This window comes from Cyprinus carpio, chromosome B25, assembly GCF_018340385.1.
Source record: "Cyprinus carpio isolate SPL01 chromosome B25, ASM1834038v1, whole genome shotgun sequence".
NCBI classification, from domain to species: Eukaryota; Metazoa; Chordata; class Actinopteri; order Cypriniformes; family Cyprinidae; genus Cyprinus; species Cyprinus carpio.
The window spans coordinates 14,702,929-14,722,201 of record NC_056621.1 but is presented as its reverse complement, the minus strand read 5'-3'; the positions used below and the strand labels follow the sequence as shown (position 1 = coordinate 14,722,201).

The window sequence follows — 19,273 nt, the reverse complement described above, 5'->3', positions numbered from 1 at the left end:
ATGCATTTTCACTATTTACTCTTTTTATTCCAAATACATATGACATTTTTTTTTTTGTAAAAAAAAAAACAAAATAGTTATTATTTTTCCTTTTGTGTTCCATTGAAGTCATATGGGTTTGGAACAACCTGAATTTTACTTTTTGGATTAATTATGTATTTTCTTAATAATCCAAAACTGACTTCTAGTAAACAAACAGAAAAGCGGATGCAGTGGGAGAGGCGTATAAACTCTAAAAGCCTTCTGCCAATGCTCTAATTAGCAAATAATTAGCCTGCATGCCTAGTGCACATGGGTCGGACCGCTGATCCATAACTGTCCATAACTCAATCTGTGCTCATCACTGCAGATTGACAAACAAAAATAGAACAAATCGGACAGACAGGACATCCTAAGCAGTCAACTATAACAGAGATGGAGACATTGCCTTTTAATGACAGATTTGGTTTACTTTAGAATATATATATCCAGCTGAGCAGCCTTCTGAGTGATTTGAGCTAAACAAGCAATATTTATGATGGGTCATTCCTGGTAAAGTACGGTAACAAACGTGTCCTTTGAGTATTTAGTCCATACATGTTTAATTTTAGGACTGATAAGAAAGTCTATTAACCTGTCAACAAGTTAAACTATGTTAAACCACACAATCCCTCTATTCCTTTTAAGCCAACATCGTTTTTGGTTCCAGCAGGCTACTGCCAAACCCGACCATGTTAATGCTTTTAAAAGATGAAAGAAACCTCCCTAAAGAGGGCCCTGTCTCTCGGGAGAAAGGTTTTGACATGAAACACCTTTACACCTTTAGTTAGGATACCCTACACTGAACAGGCTTGTCGAGAGAAACTGCCCGCCTATTCACTAACAACAGAAGTACAGTCTTGGCTCATCTTTCTGTTAGCTTTTGTCGGTCTGTCTACACATTTGGTTTTGGTCCTTTCAAGACAGTCTGTGCACCTGTTTTCTTTTACAGTGTATCAGAGTGCCACGTCTAGTCATACATGCTAATTATAGCTCACCCAGGGTTTAGCTTTTCTGAACTAATTTAGCATGCTCCGGGAATACTGACAACAATGAAGCGTATTTTGTTTCTTTAGATTACCCTAACAAATATGACTATGGTAACCACAATTTGTGCCAAAATACAATAGATAGGGTTACTGATTGCATAACCATGAAATAGAAGTACACTTTAGCATATTTTTTAAAACGAACACTTATCACAGAAATAATAAACTTAAGTGTGAAGTGTGAATACTAATGTAATGTACATGTTAGGCTTTTTGTAATTAATTGAAAATGTATTATTAAAAACTGCCGAATGTAACTTCAATTAGCAAGCTTGTTAGTGTAGAGCAAACTAGTTTAGAAAAGGACTAAATATGGAATAGCATAGCTACTAGCACACTGCTCATACTATTTCTGCCAGTTAAGCCCAATTTATACTTCTGCGTTGTTGCAATCAAGTTTAACTTATGATTTGATCCGGTTTAGCGCAGTCGTAGCCTACGCCGTAGCCCGATGTGCACCTCTCCAAAAACCTAACAGCGTGTGATTTGTATTCTGTATTCAATCGCTGTGTTTGTGCTTGAGTTTTATGTGTGTTTATGTGCACTTTAATATATTTTAATGTTACACCCTCTTATATAAAATAAAACAAAGCAAAGAACAAGTGTCTTATCATTTATTATACTACATAGCATTATACATCAGAAGATGTCGGCAACAAACAATGTTGATCTGACGTGGTACCAGTCCTTGTGAAAATGTAAAGAATTCCATATCTTCACCTGTTTCGTTGTTGTCTCATTTTGTATTTTTAAATAATGATTTAATGATTTGATATTTTTTTGACGCCATCACGGCTATAATGATTCCCCGATGAGGCGCTTCTACTTCGGCTTTTGTCATGGTACTGCGGGTTACAGCAGCAACATGCCCGTGGACACTGCAGACTAGCGGTTTGCATGTGTACTGCACGTCGACGCGGACAACAACACAGAAGTATAAATGAAAACTAACGAATAGCCTACGGCGTAAAAGCTACGGTGTAGGTCCGACGCAGAAGTATAAATCAGCCTTTACTTTACTTAACAAGTAAGTTCTATACTAAGCTAGTAGGCTAAGCTGTTAGCTTGCCAATTGAACAACCTGCTAACCACTAGACAGAATTATGGCAAACTTTAGCATGTTAGTTTGCTGTTCCAAATTCAGCCAAGCTCAGTTTCAAATGGAGAGCAAAGAAAAACTTTTTTTACATTTAAAAATACTTTTTTTTTATATATGTGTGAGTGAATTTTCCCTTTAAGTAAACCCTTACAAAATTAACCATGGTTTTACTGTAACCTTGTACCTTGTTTTTTTGGTGTGTGTTTTTTTGGGGGGCATACAGTGATTACCATTTGTATAACCACAGTTTTACTACAAATACCATGGTTAAACTAATTTGCGGTTATTGTGGTTTAACTATAGTAACGATTGTTTTTTTGTTTTATTTGTAGTGAAACCATGGTTAATTTTTGTAAGAGAAAGAAAGGGTATATCAATAGTGTAATTTAAACAGGAAAATGTAAAATTAGCTAGTTAATAGGAGCAAGATCACGTAGCTCAACAATACAAGAGAACAGCTACAACATCATCAAGTGATTGTATTTGATCCTGTAGCTGCAAGGAGCCATACTGAAACTTGAGCCACTTTGAAAACCACACAGGTAAGAATAACAAAGGAAAATAATTTATGAAAAAGCTCTGAAGTCAGCAGAGAGGCGGCCATTCACTTGCTCGTCCTCGCTGAACTGCGCCCATGTCCGTTCTCATGGCCTGCCCCATTCAATGTATCAATTCAAACACAACAATGAGATCAGTGGCTCAGCCGTGAGAGCCACGGCGGGACTGCAGGTCCCTGCATTGTAACGCCTTGCTGCCTGCCTGATTGCTTTTGTCTGACAGGACCCATATTCCCTTTCACCCAATGAACAGTTCTCATGTGAGCCAAGAGCTTTACACATGGGCTTGATTTCCTGGTACATGGTGTAACAGAGAGTAAATTAAATAAAACAAGGACTTGTTGCATACTAGACAACAAGGCGAGGAGGTTTGGTTACTCTGTACTATTCTGGAATGTTTTGCAGACATTTCACAATAGCTTATAAGTTTATAAAGCTGTAAACATACAATATGGTGGTTCTTATAACCCACTTGCCTTAAATTTTTACAAATTACAATAAGAAAAAGGTCTATCCGCACTTTAATGATAACTACATTAGTATAGCTTTGTCTTTTTAAATATATATATATATATATATATATATATATATATATATATATATATAATATTTATATATATATATAATACACACAGGTGCTTCTCAATAAATTAGAATGTGGGTGGGAAAAGTTCATTTATTTCAGTAATTCAACTCAAATTGTGAAACTTCGTGTATTAAATAAATTCAGTGCACACAGACTGAAGTAGTTTAAGTCTTTGGTTCTTTTAATTGTGATGATTTTGGCTCACATTTTACAAAAACCCACCAATTCACTATCTCAACAAATTAGAATACTTCATAAGATCAATAAAAAAAAAAAAAAAAAATTTTTGGTGAATTATTGGCCTTCTGGAAAGTATGTTCATTTACTGTACATGTACTCAATACTTGGTAGGGGCTCCTTTTTGCTTAATTACTGCTCAAGGGGCATGGCGTGGAGGTTGATCTGTTGACAGGCCACTGCTGAGGTTGGAAGCCCAGGGTTTCTTTGGCAGTGTGGCCTTCAGCTCATCTGCATTTTTTTTTTTGGTCTCTTGATTCTCATTTTCCTCTTGACAAATCACCAGGTCTGGTGAGTTTGCTGGCCAGTCAAACACACCAACACCATGGGGTTAACCAACTTTTGGTGCTTTTGGCAGTGTGGGCAGGTGCCAAATCCTGCTGTGAAAATTAAATCAGCATCTTCAAAAAAGTTGAAATTGGTCAGCAGAAGGTAAGCATGAAGTGCTCCCAAAAATTCTTGGTAAAATGGGGTGCAGTGACTTTGGTTTTCAACAAAACACAATGGACCAACACCAGCAGATGACATTGCACCCCAAATCATCACAGACTGTGGAAACTTAACACTGGACTTCAAGCAGCTTGGGCTATGAGCTTCTCCAGCCTTCATTCCAGACTCTAGGACCTTGGTTTCCAAATGGAAATACAAAAAACTTGCTCTCATCTGAAAAAGAGAGAACTTTGGACCACTGGGTAATAGTCCAGTTCTTCTTCTCCTTAGCCCAGGTAAGACACTCTGACGTTGTCTGTGGTTCAGGAGTGGCTTTACTAACAAGAGGAATACGACAACTGTAGCCAAAATTCCTTGACACGTCTGTGTGTGGAGGCTCTTGATGCCTTGACCCCAGCCTCAGTCCATTCCTTGTTAAGTTACTCAAATTCTTGAATCGATTTTGCTTTACAATCCTCATAAGGGGCTGCGGTTCTCTCAGTTGGTTGTGCATCTTTTTCTTCCACACCTTTTTCCTTCCACTCAACTTTCTGTTAACATGCTTGGATACAGCACTCTGTGAACAGCCAGCTTCTTTGGCAATGAATGTTTGTGGTTACCCTCCTTGTGAAGGGTTGTCAATGATTGTCTTCTGGACAACTGTCAGATCAGCAGTCTTCCCCATGATTGTGTAGCCTAGTGAACCAACCTGAGAGACCATTTTGAAGGCTCAGGAAACCTTTGCAGGTGTTTTGAGTTGATTAGCTGACTGGCATGTAACCATATTCTAATTTGTTGAATTGGTGGGTTTTTGTTAAATGTGAGCCAAAATCATCACAATTAAAAGAACCAAAGACTTAAACTACTTCGGCTTGTGTGCACTGAATTTATTTATTTGAATTACTGAAATAACTGAACTTTTATATGACATTCTAATTTATTGAGAAGCACCTACCTATATATATATATATATATATATATATATATATATATATATATATATATATATATCTATCTATATATATATATTGTCATGGTGGAGCAATAGTTTAATATATACAACTGTTCACTCACTTCAGTCAACCTAGTTATAGCTATTTAATCAGATTTAGTAAAGACATTTGAAGGTAACTCTCAGACCCACTTTAAGGAGCAGTTCATGCATGAATTAAAATGTTGTCATTGTTTACGGATCTTTTCCTGGACTGTGCCTGGCTGGTGGAATGACCTCCCAATCTCAATTTGAACATCCGAGTCTTTACTCATTTTCAAAAAACATCTAAAGACTCTTCTTTTTCGCCAGCACTTGACCAACTAATACTAGCACTTACCTTTTCTTTTCTTGTCTATCCTATTCTTGGAAGAGGAAAAAAAAACCTTGCTATGGGTTCTGTGCTAAACTAACTGAGACTTGTATACTTGTATACTGTTGTTGTTCTCTCATTGGTCTGATTGCTTCTATTGTTCTCATTTGTAAGTCGATAAAAGCGTCTACTAAATGATTAAATGTAAATGTAAATGTTTATTCATCCTCATGTTGTTTCAAATATGTACGACTTTCTTTTTTTTCTGTGTAACATAAAAACAATATTTTGAAAAATATCAAAGGGCTCTCATGTTGTTCAGATCCCAAGGTTCTTCCAAATAGAGAGAATAATAATAGGTTTGTAGGTATACAAGTAGGTAATAGGTAAATGACAAAAAAAAAAAAAACACAGGCAAAGCATCTTGGCTCAAGATTTTTAGGTTCCATAAGAACCAGCAAAAGGATATGAAAGGACTGACATGAGGACTTTAAAGAGGAACAGCAACCAAGACAAGACAGAAAGGTAACAAGAGGGTAGCGTAAGGAAGGTGACCCTTTGTTCCTTACCACTCTAATGCATTAGGAATGAGAGAAGACAACCACTCCTTGAAGACATGTGCCAGAAGAGGACACTTCAAACCTCAGCTGTCATTAGTGAAATTAAAGGTGTACAACCACACAACAGAGCCATCTCGAAAGATGAGACAGAAGAGAGCAACACTCAAGATTAAGCCCGGTCAACATAAGGTGGGAAGAGGAAATCAAAGACCAAGAGGGGATTTTGTTAAAATCCTGCTGACAGGATCGCAGAAAAAAAGGCAGCAACTATTTGCACTTAGTACTATATATATATGTATGTATGTATGTATGTATGTATGTATGTATATATATATATATATATATACATACATATACACACACACACACACAGTTGGCTTAGGAATTACAACCAGTTTTATACTTAGTCCCCCATTTTCAGGGGCCTAAATGTAATTGGACAAATAAATATAATCATAAATAAAATGCTCATTTTTTTATATTTTGTTGAGAATCCTTTGCAGACAATGACTGCCTTAAGTCTGGAACTCATGGACATCACCAGAGACTGGGTTTCCTCCTTTGTGATGCTTTGGCAGGCCTTTACTGCAGCTGACTTCAGTTGTTGTTTGTTTGTGGCTCTTTCTGCCTTTAGTTTTGTCTTCAGCGAGTGAAATGGATGCTCAGTCAATGCTTGACTTGGTCATTACAGAAGATTCCACTTTTTTTACCTTCAAAAACTCCTGGGTGGCTGTGCATAAAAACAGTTATAATTTCTAAGCTTTTTATGTTATATTTTTGTTCAACACCTTGAATTAAAGCTTAAAGTCTGCACTTCAATTTCATCTTGATTGTTTCATTTTATTTCTATTCTGGTGGCATAGAGAGCCAAAATTATAAAAAGTTGTGTCAGTGTCCAAATATATGGGCCTGACTATATACAGTAAGGTCCATATATATTTGGACACAATTTTTATTATTTTAGCTGTTGATCAAAACATATCCAAGTTACAGTTACACTTCTAATCATGTAATAATTACTCCTAATATAAAATATTCTACAGAAGAGTATTTTACTGAGCAGGCTGAATGGAAATCAATAGCAATAACGCAGCCAGCAAGCAAACACAGTGAGCAAACGGTTTGTTGCCAGAGGGAGCAGATGAAGCTTATAGGTGTGTGGAAGTGTGTGTAGGATACACAGAATCTCTGTTGGAGTGTGTGTGGGTAGAGGATGTGCTTTTAATTGCACTGTAATCTTGCTCCAGTGCATTCCAGCATCAACCCTGCTGTGTTACCCGATAAGACTGATGGTGACCGGGTTCATCAAGGACAGGACATTGGATGTAAGTGTGATTTATTTCTCATCATCCTGTGGTCAGCTGGCATTGAATTAGCCTACTATGTTTAGTAAAGTTAAAAGCCAAGAACAACCCCAAAACTGAAAAATGTGCATCATTTAAGATATGTATGCAATTTAAATATACAAATCTTACATTTATGCCTTTTTAAAATGAATGAACATTATGGAAAAATACATGATTCACAAAAAAAAAAAAAAAAATCTTGTCTGCCTTGGCATCTTTCAAGTTCACAGCTCAATCTTTCAAATGTTTCCTGTCCATAGGTTTGAGGGTGAATAAATTAATTTTGGGTATAGTATCCCTTTAAGAAAACTGTGCCAACCCCGGTCCACATTTAGACAGGTTATCTTGGCCAAAGAGGCGTTTCAGCCAATCAGCATGCAGAAAACGTTTTTATTACTACTGCAGGAAAACAAAGGAACATTGGGCCAACTCACACCCACCACCATGAACACAGTTTCAGACCAGTTTCTTTCACAAAGACTGTGAAGTTACGAGTTTACTAATGTTTGACTTCACTAAATGTGAGCTCAAGCTCTTGATGTGACTATAACAGCGTTCTGAGTCATAAAATACAAAGTGAAGTGTACCACTCAATTCCGCCTCAAATACAAAACAACAGTAAACATTTATAGTTGGATTGGCTATGTTTTAAATATGGGGTCCATCAGAGCCTTCTGTTTATAGAAAACGAGTGCTTTGATGGCGTAAAAAGAGATGACATTTAAAAAAATAAAAAAGTCTAAAAAAGATGAGAAAAGCAAGAAAGAAAACAAGAGCAAAACTGGAATGAAAATGAAAGCAAATGATGATTCTGTGCTCTAAAAGTCATGTCTGTCAATTTAACTACCCATTCTGAAGACATCTTCAAACTAAATATTCTCTTTGCTGTTTAGACTGATATTCAAAGTGTGGAGAAACTAGATCAAACAGGAGTGATTAAATGCGGTCCAGATGCGAAGTCAAATCTCCAACATTATCACCAGAGCTCAATGTTCACTATAAGCCACAGTTCCAACCAAATTTTTTTAAATTACCTTTTGCACTTATTTTAATTACACAACGAGAGAAAAAAAATCAATTTTGAGAAGACAAAATCTTTGTCTTTAGTGCAAATTTTGTGACTGTGATAAACTATTTCTGTCCTTAGTAATATTATTACTATCAAATTATCTTATTATTATCTCTATCAAAGGCTTTGATGGCATAAACTGATTTGTGCTTGATCTTTGAAAAAAGAATGCTGTAACTTTGGACCTCCACAAATTATTATTATTATTATTATTCAATAAATGTAATATATTTCAAATGTTTTTAATGAAGATTAACCATCATTTAGGTATATCCAGGTAGTGACCAAGGAACTTAATTATTGATTAAATGTCTTGAATGTTATTAGAAGCTAATCGAATCAAGTCATGTTTCTGAGAAGCTGCCAGTAAGAAAATGCCAGTAAAAAACATCTAAGCAAGAACAACATCCTGAGAAATGATCAACACAGATGCACATCTTGTATACACAGCCATTCTCTCAGTGAAGAAAGAGCGCTGTACATCTGAGACGAATCATTACAGCCAGATTTCCACATGCTCTGAGGCTTCATGAGGAACATAGGGAGTCTCTGATTTGGCATGAGCCAGCCTAGACAAAAATACATTTAATCTAGGGCCCACCAGCACTCAATAAGAGCCAAAACCACAAACAGGGAAATGATTCATTCTCATTATTAGACATCAGTGAGAGCATAAAGGTTGGGACTTTTAGAAAAGTTTTAGCTTTTTGTCACACTTCTCAATTTCCATTAATATTTCTTAAATATTATGATTTTTTTTTTTTTTTTTTTTACCTGGAATATTATTTTCCAACCAATCAGAACAGACCTGAAATCCATTTCCAAGAAGCAGTGCTATAGAATATTTCATAATACAAACCAAAGAGCTCCAAATACTCTTTGAAGTCTGTATGAGAGTAATTTGTACGGTTTTGTTATAAAGCAGTTTAATATGATGAATCTTAGCTAATTAGCTGGAGCAATGGGAGTTCCACAAAGTGTGAGAGGCTCTCCAATGTGTTTCCTCCTCTCATTCAAAGCCAGAGATTACCCACTCAACCAAGTACATATTCAAAAAGCATTACTACAGGTTGAATGAAAAAGGGGGGAGGAATTTGTAATTGTTCTTTCCCCTGCATTGGGCCACAGCGGTTTTCGTCGGGACATATGGTACAGGCGGGCTGAATTGGATTAACGAGAATCAGCCCTAATTAAGAGACTCAGAAGATCTCCTATTATTTCTTTGATGGCCTGGAGGACCCATGCGAGTAGCTATTTGAAGTGGTTTCCTAATTGAAAAGGGCATGGATTCTCAGATGGGGGAAGACTCAGAGTATCCAGAGGACTGTCCTTGAGTGACACTGAAACATTTTCATTTAAAATCTCAACTCTAATAGGCTCTATAGAGTCATCATCTGACTAATGGGAAACATTTTAGTTGGATGTTCGCCTTAGATTTTTTAAATGTTACTACTTGTTTCAGAATTTTCTGAGAATATTAATGTTCCCATAATGTTTACAAAATTATCAAATGTTCCTTTAACATTTGCATAAACAAGAAACAACATAAGACTAACATAATGTCAAATGATGATCATATATCAAATAAGGTCAAATGATGATAATATATGTAGAATTGCAGCCCTCAGATGATATCGTAAGAGGGAAGTAACTCATCACTGTCAAATACGCTTGTAAATATTATAAGAGCCTTGATTGTGAGATAAGCTTTTGCCCTGGTCTTTGTCCCATTTGAGTCCAATCTGGGTGAGATCAGCAAACCACCCACAGCTCATCCACCAGCTGTCTCCTCCTCACCCAGATGTGGATCTGTGTCATCTGCTTGTAGAAGAGGAGACCTTCAGTGCTTGTGTGATCAGAACAGCCTGTTTATATGACCTGCTAGTATCCAAGTCAACATGTCTATTCAGGCATCAACAGCGTACTGTATAGATTGTCTTGTGATCAGTTCAGATTGCAATTAACCTTTGAAAGCCGACCCTTTCATCAGAGTCGACAGACTCGTGGGCAGCGCTACGACATCCAACATAGTTGTTCTGTGGCAACCCAAGATCAAGTCTCAATGAAGTAAAAGTCTTTTTAACCCGACTTTTACTGGATTTTACCAAAATCCCTTTACGATAAGTCAGTTCACTCAACAGCTATATTCATAACTCCCCAAGCATACAGTACAGATCCTGTTTTAAAAGGGGAAAGACTTAAATCTCTGTAACAGTTTGCTGAAATTATTTGAATCACTTTTCAAATCAGGAATAAAATATGACAAAAACTGTATCATTTTTATAATATAATATGAACAGATTGATAGATGACAGACAGAAAGACAGACAGAAAGACAGACAGACAGACAAACAGATAGATAGATAGATAGATAGATAGATAGATAGATAGATTAGAGACAGACAGATAGAGACAGACAGATAGATAGATAGATAGATAGATAGATAGATAGATAGATAGATAGATAGATAACAGACAGACAGACAGACACATAGACAGACAGACAGACAGACAGATAGATAGATAGATAGATAGATAGATAGATAGATAGAAGAGATAGATAGATAGATAGATAGATAGATAGATAGATAGACAGACAGACACAGATAGACACATAGAGAAGACAGACAGATTAGACAGATAGATAGATAGATAGATAGATAGATAGATAGATAGATAGATAGATAGATAGAGTAGATAGATAGATAGATAGACAGTAGATAGATAGATAGATAGATAGATAGACAGATAGACACAGACAGACAGACACAGACACATAGACAGACAGACAGACAGACAGACAGATACGACAGATAGATAGATAGATAGATAGATAGATAGATAGACAGACAGACAGACAGACACATAGACAGACACAGACAGACAGACAGATAGATAGATAGATAGATAGATAGATAGATAGATAGATAGATAGATAGATAGATAGATAGATAGATAGATAGATAGATAGATAGACACAGACAGACAGACACATAGACAGACAGACAGACAGACAGACAGACAGACAGACAGATAGATAGATAGATAGATAGATAGATAGATAGATAGATAGACAGATAGATACGATTAGACGATAGATAGATAGATAGACAGATAGACAGACAGATAGATAGATAGATAGCATAGATAGACACAGACAGATATAGATATACACATAGACAGACAGACAGACAGACAGACAGATAGATAGATAGATAGATAGATAGATAGATAGATAGATAGATAGATAGACAGATAGACACAGAAGACAGACACAGACAGAGACAGACAGACAGACAGATAGATAGATAGATGATAGATAGATAGATAGATAGATAGATAGGATAGATAGATAGATAGATAGATAGAGAGATAGAGCAAGATAGGACAACAGACAGACAGACACATAGAACGTTACAGACAGACATAAAACAGACAGACAGACAGACAACAGATTAGATATGATAGACAGATAATAGATAGATAGATAGATAGATAGATTCAGACAGATAGACATAGACATGCTCATTCAACACAGACAGACACATGTGAAGTTTTAGACAGACGACAAGACAGAAAGATAGATATATAGATATCTGAGTGGTCTGATAGATTAGATAGATAGATAGATATTTATAGAGTTAATAGATGTAAAATCAACACAGACACATAGACATGCTCAGACAGACAGAACAGACAGACATGCTTTGGGAAGGCTGGTGGGATAGATTAGATAGATAAACGCGATGAAGATAGATAGATAGATAGATAGAACGATAGATAGTATATAGATGACCTACTGAAACTAATAGATAGACACAGACACATAGACAGACAGACGACAGACAGACAGACAGAAGTTCTGGCACATAGATAGATAGATACAGGCATATAGATAGATAGATAGATAGTGATAGATAGATAGATAGACTTAGTGGGAGCAGACAGACAGATAGACCGACAGACAGACAGACAGACAGACAGACAGACATAGATAGATAGACAGACAGACACAGACAGAAAGAGAGACAGACAGATAGATAGATAGATAGATAGCAAGATAGATAGATAGATATAGATAGATAGCAAGATAGATAGATAGATAGATAGATAGATAGATAGATAGATAGATAGATAGATAGATAGATAGATAAGGCACACCTCCTAATATTCCAGAGTGCTTTCCTCCTTGTCAGAAGATACTGTGTAAGGTATAGAGTAACTCATGCCCCTTAAGACAGTATACAATACAACCTTTTGTAGTCCTATACATACTATCAATTATTAATCCTTGACCTGCTGCTATTCTATACAAATAGAATTTAAACTACTTCAAAAACAAAAGTGATTTAAGAAGAAAACACAAGCTCCTTTGATTGTCCTCTCTTTGGGTGCTCACAGTGACCCCAGACTTTATTCTCACGCAGTGTCAGAGACCAAGCGACTATATCATAGTGTCCAAACTTTACTTTGATTTGTATTCAGCATCCTCTCCAAGGTCCATTGAATGAGAGCAGAGATCTAGACCACACACCTCTAGCCTGGAAAAGAACAGGAAGGGATCTCAAAGCATCTTAAGCTAGCACTCAACAGACCTGCTCTTGTTTTCTCCAATGGCAGACGGGAGCAGCTCTTTCAGTAGCATGACAGCAAACCCTAGTCTGCTGTCATTAATTAAGTGGCACGTCAGGGATACTGACCCAACCGGCAGAGAGCCACTGGGGCCCCGGCAGAGCCTGTCAATCCACACGCACTGAGATGAAGATGCTGAGATTCCCAAGGGACACAGAGTGAGAGAGAGAGGCAGACTTTCAATGGATTTAGAGATAAAGGAATATCTGAAGAGATGAAATGGCATATGAAAGACTGGGAATTGAATTAGAGGTTTTAAGTGGTTTTTGTCTTGTCTTATGATGTTAATGTGTTCTGGAGGGAATTGTTTGTCACAAATGACAAAAAAAAAAAAAAAAATTCATGCATTTAAAAAAGCCTAACATTTTAATCATGGATGCAGTGATAATAAAAATTTGGCAATGTGCAATAACCATTGTTCCTTTAACAACGACAATAAAGATGTATTCTATTCTATTCTATTCTATTCTATTCTATTCTATTCTATTCTATATCTATTAATAATTTTGCGTTTCTCACAAAACCTTTACGTTCCCTCGAAAAACTTTGAGTTGTCTTGCAAAACTTATGCACTATCCTGAAAAAGTTTTTAGTTTGCTTGCAAAAAAATTGTGATGGAAATATGAGGTGAGAGAAAAAACAATATTGCAACATTTTTGCAAACAAACACTAAAAGCTTTGCGAGCAGATGCAAATCTTCTCAGGAACTTGCCATACTTTTGCAAAAGAAGGTCCAAAAAGAAAATTTTTGATACAAAATCGAACTACATATCGACAGGGTTTGGATCGGTTTCTTTTTTTAGTTTTGTTATTTTGACTATAAAAATCTAAATGGATCTGAATGTAATGGATTGGATTTGCCAAAGAAAATCCGTTTTTTTTGGCTATAGAATGAAACACTTTCACTATATGGACAAAAACAGTTTTTCGTCCTTCAAAACATCATCTTTTGCATTCCACATAAGAAAGCAAGCCACACATGTTTGGAAAAACATGAGGTTGAGTAAATGAACTTTTTGGGGGAGGGGGGGTGAACTATCCCTTTTATAACTCTATAAATACACTCAGCAGTGCTCTCATAGGTGTTCGCAATAAAAAAACGCAAAGAGGAAAGGCTTTGACACTCTCAGTTCAAGTTCACCCCTCTCTCCCACAGACACACAAAAGTACCCCAACTCGCTCATCCATCCTTTGTGACATGGGAGCACCACCACTGGGACAAATCAGGGGCCCTCTTGAATGTCACACTCACATGCCACATACAATAAGACCCCCCTCCAGTCCAGACACCCACGTTGTTGCATGTCCACAAGCACCGGCCGCCTCTTGCCAGCCAGGCACAAACAAATCGAGCAGCTGACAGCATAATTCACTAAGCGGGACTGGCCCAAGGCCATGGGCAGGATGGTGCAGAGATTTGGCTCACCACTGAAGCCCCCCACACCACCATCCCATCCACTGCCCCGGTCCATTCAGGCTCGGCCCCTCCACTGTCTTGGGAAGGAGAGAAAAGGCAGGACTCTGAGGCTCAGTGCGTCCCCTCCACATGCCTGAGTGAATGTGCTTGAGCTTAATACCGAATAATCTGTTCATCAAATGCCCCTGCTGCCGGCGAGAGGAAATCTGCTCCCGTTTTCACAAGCAGATTCGGACAGGGGGTCTGGATGCCAAGCTACCCCAAGTGCCCCCACCAAAGAGCAAAAAAGAAAGAAAAACACAGACAAACAAGTGCTGGTCACAAACAGATGCTTTAACACTAAGCAAACACAAAGATTACATCAGTTAAAGAAATATCCATAACAACAGCATGACTGCAGGTGAGATCATGTTTTTACACAGTTCTATCAAAAAGCTAATAGTGAATGATTTAGATTTCAGGAAAAAAAATATGGCTAGTCATTTTGTCTGTTTTTGCTCCAATAATGAAAACAGTCCCAAATGAAGCTGATGAATGAATCATTGTATTGAACAAATTGGTAAATGATTCAATAAATCACGAAAAAAGAAAGTCACTTGTTTTATTTTGGAATAAATCAGTGCTCTTGAACAAAGAGGTTGACTGAATAATTGAATGTCTCATTCATAAAAACAGTAGTTGAATTACATTACAAATACTGCTAGTTATAAGTCTCATTTCCTGAATGAATTAGTGTTTTGAATAAATGGGTAACTATTTCAATGACTCCTAAATAAGTCCGTTATCTTGAATGAATTGTTTGACTATGATAAAATAGTACGATTGTACACTACTACACTGTTCTAAATTCAGCCAGTCACTTCTTTCATTTCCAGTGTTTTGAATGAATCGGTTGAGTGAACGATTCTGACTCACTCATGAAGACAAATGATTGTTTTTTTTTCCCTGAACGAATCAGTGTTTTTGAATGAATCAGCTGAATGAACATTTTGTGACTCACTAATAAATCAATTCACTTATTTCGTTCCTGAAGGATTCATTGTTTTTGGATGAGTGAATGATTCAGTGACTGAACAAATCAGTGTTTTGAATGAATCAGTGAAGTGAATGATTATGTGACTCCTTCATAAATCGAGTCACTTGTTTCTTTCATGAATAACTCCATGTTTTTCAAACAAAGTGGTTGAGTGAATGATTCAGTGACTTACTCAAAAATTGTCGCCACCTACTGGTGTGATGATATAACCTGCTGAAAAAAATCACTGAATATAGCTAATGTACAAACTCACAATCTGTCAGAAATGGCGCAAAAACAAAACAATGAGTGACACAACTTTCCTTTTCTGCTGACATCACTAAGGCCAGATAGGCTATTGGATAATGCATTCAAACAGCTATTTAGTTACCAAACTTGCATTCAGTCTATAACGTCCACTTTTCACAATCCAATCAAATCCTGATGTATCAAGTTAAGTTCTTTTCCCCGTTAGCTACATATCCTGTTTTACTCTGGAAGAGACATGTATTTTAACATTGAAAAGTGGCACACTTCACCTTCAAGCTTAAAACGGTAGTTCTGCTTGGACACACAACTAACTGAAGCATGTAGAGACACACACTGCCACACGTCCCTCACAGGTGGACACACACGAGGCATGTGGCAGGGGAGGGGGCGCGTGAACCCCGGACTGACAGCTTTACAGTCCACAACTACCATCTGTCACAAACCCAAGACCCGACAAACAACACAGGGACTTTCTCAGTGGAAAAATAGAGCAGTGCCAAAAAAGTGTAGAAGGGAAAAAACCTTGTTAGCTATAGTACAACACTTGGGAAGACAGATGGTGAGAGAGAGATTTCATTCACTAAAGATTCAGCCCTTCCTTTGTGCCAAACATTTCATCACGGCATCATTTAGAACACCAAACTGAAAAGAAGAAAAGTAGTAAGGGACGAAGGAGCAGTTGAGTGTTTTTTTTTTTTTTTTTTTTTTTAGCAGGTACTGACTTACTATCCTGGTTCACTCGCTGACTTACAAAAGGGCTTTTCCAAGTCCTAAGTAAAATGGCTTTGGCCAGCTCTTAGAGGCTTTGTCTCAGACGGCATCCAAAAGATTAATCCAGGCATATCAGTCGCTCCTTGGCACTTGGTAACAGTTAGCAGACAAAATAATGAGCCTAGGATTGAAGTCTGAGTTCGTATAAGCATTTGTCACTTTCTACTGGACTGGGCTCGGGGACAATTTGAACAATAGTGGCATATGTTAACTTTGAGCCAAATTACGCTTTTTTTCACATAGGGTACTTGCACTGTATAACAAACGAAAATACAAACAGCAATAGCTATTTTTATTACAGGCTTAATTTCTTTCATTTTTCTTTAACAGTTTAGACCAACAAATCATTTTAAAGGTAAGATAAGGTAGATATACCTTAGAAGTGAACCTATTGTGCTCTTATTGGTTTCAGTGTTGTCAGTGGTTTTAGACTATACTGGCACCTACTGGTCTGGATGAATGAAGTTTACTAACTGCTGCTGCTTTGCATTGAATCTGTTTATCTGTTTTTCTTTTATTTATTATTTTCCTCCTTATAATAATCTTGGATTCAATCTCAACAAATTTTCACCTGTTCCTGGTGCTAGCTGCATTGATTAGTATATTAGTAGTTATTAGCGATTATTAATAGTAGTAACTCAGCCAACTGCACTACACCGTTGGTCATGTGATCTTAACATGTCAGCACCCACAAGGGGAACCCACTCGATGTAGAATAAAACAGCTTTTTCTTGAAGACCGATATGATTCCTGTCAGATAATATGAACAAATGTCACTTTACTGTAAGTATTCACAAGTATTCCTATTATTTTTTCCTTTATGTGCAAAACCTTAAACTGTAAAAATTGCTGAGTGCACCTTTGAGGCAACAACTGCACATTTCACTTACATATATAAAATATTCAAATATTCAAATATTCATATTCATAAACATTCATTTAAGGCTTTAACATATTGTCTTTTTTAGTTTCTCAAGTAATGATGAACCTGAATGACCTCAGCCACACAAATCTTTCCCAGTGTAAAAAAAGTACATAAATAAAAAGCTGCCAACATAATAATGAAACTCAAACAGACTGCAAAAATAATTTGTTTTTTAACATTAAACTTTTTTATTTATTTGTAACTTCCATTTACTTGAGTAAAATATTTAAATCATTATATTATTGCATTGTTTTGGTTTATTGTTTAGCAATAATTCCTGTTGTTTCTATTTAATGTCATTGATTTTTGAGTTTAAACTTGATTTTGTTCATCAGTAATTACATTTAAAGAGACAGACACTGTGAATGAACTTAGCAGTGTTGTGAATTTGGCATCACAAAAATATAAAGCAGCAATTTAACTACAGTTTCCGATTTTAATGGGTTGAAATATTTTACTGTGCAGAAAAAAAACATTAAATGAATGATGATAATGAATTTAGAGGCTCTATATAACTACAAAGCATATGCTCAGACAGACCCTCTGTTTAAACAATGTTTCACGCTCTCTTGTTCAGTATTGACTGGCAATACAATACAGCACCAGCCAAACATAGCAGACAAAATAAATATTTGAATTGGCACGATATGACTCATTATGAAAGAACGACTAATTTTGGGCATAGTTCACGTTCAGCTAGAAATACATCATGTTTAAAGTTCGAACCCCAAATTTTAACAGAAATACGTTTGGCGTGCAAACTATAAAATCTTGCACTTTAAGCATCTGTGCAGCATTACATACACAACACTCATTTATAAGCCCAATAATGGAGGATTTATTTAAAAAAGATAAAGTAAAGAAGAGATTCCTGCTTTACATACCTGTATTGCTAAAGAGTGCGATCTGCGCAAGAAAGAGTGCGCATCTCGTCGCAAGCGCTTCCATTATTCTCTGGATGCGAAGAAATATTGCTATTAAGAGTAAACAAGGTGAAGACAATCGAGACGACAGAGGAACACCTCTACCGAACAGCCGGGTGGTATCACATTGGTTGGGTAACTGGAGGAGATACCCTCTTCAGCGGTCAGATCCACTGCTCTCTCCGCTGCATGGATGAGCGCGCGTCCGGATGAAGCGCATCGCTTCGCGCACCGTGAGTTCTGGAAGTGCGCGCGCCGCCCACAGACCACCACACACAAAAAAACTTTGGTAACACTTTCTATGGAGACTGTATATATAACGCATAATAAATGTACACTGTATAAATAGAACGTTTTTCGGAAATAATTCTAACCACAGACTATAATGCATTATAACCATGTGGATGTTAAAAAAGGTAGCACTTAATTATGCATTTAATAATTGTTGTTAATCTTATATGAAACTCTTAGGCTACTGCACACACTGTAATTCATTATATTATTTGCATAGATAGTAATTGGAACCATATTTCATAACATAACATAATCATTACATAAGATACCATAAAATTGGCTGCTCCAACTTAATATCAACAGGCTATATATTATTTTTATACAACGCAATAAAATAGCTATTCAAGTTGAGTTACTTATATTCCAGGCAAAAGTTGGACAGTTAGTTCATATTTTTCTTCTCTATAGATTAAATCTCTTCCAGATGAAGATTCACTGGTCTGGAAGCTAAGTCTCCAGCTCCACTCCGGGTTTTCATTCCCATTCCTGGAGCGAGAGAAAAACTGCGCTCCCCGCTCCGCTTTCACTCTGCAGTCCTCACATCTGATTTTGGCTTTAGTTGTGAAGTACTAGTGTGTTATTTTTTAAAGATATCTGAAATGAAATATGAGACCATTTTTACTTCAATGGCTAATATATCATGGAAATTTCCAATGTCCTAGTATCTGTGAATTTAAAAATGGGGATATTTAAGATTTTTAATATTTTTATAAGGGCTGGGCTATAATGATAAACTTGGCTGTGGTATCCACCTTTTTCTTGTCATAAAAAT

The 19,273-nt window shown here is 36.7% G+C and overlaps 1 protein-coding gene across 6 annotated transcripts in view; it reads right to left on the bottom strand.

Moving 5' to 3' along the window:
• ptprz1a (protein tyrosine phosphatase receptor type Z1a) overlaps positions 1–18,507 on the bottom strand; it is a 56,363-nt gene extending 37,856 nt beyond the window's left edge. For 4 of the 6 annotated variants that reach the window (XM_042752542.1, XM_042752544.1, XM_042752545.1 and 1 more), the window contains exon 1: positions 18,169–18,507. In XM_042752542.1, the coding sequence (XP_042608476.1) occupies positions 18,169–18,232 (64 nt within the window). In that variant the 5' untranslated portion in view covers positions 18,233–18,507. The remainder of the gene's footprint in view (positions 1–18,168) is intronic. The other 2 variants (XM_042752546.1, XM_042752547.1) reach the window with 1 other exon arrangement.
• Between the last annotated feature and the right edge of the window lie 766 nt (positions 18,508–19,273).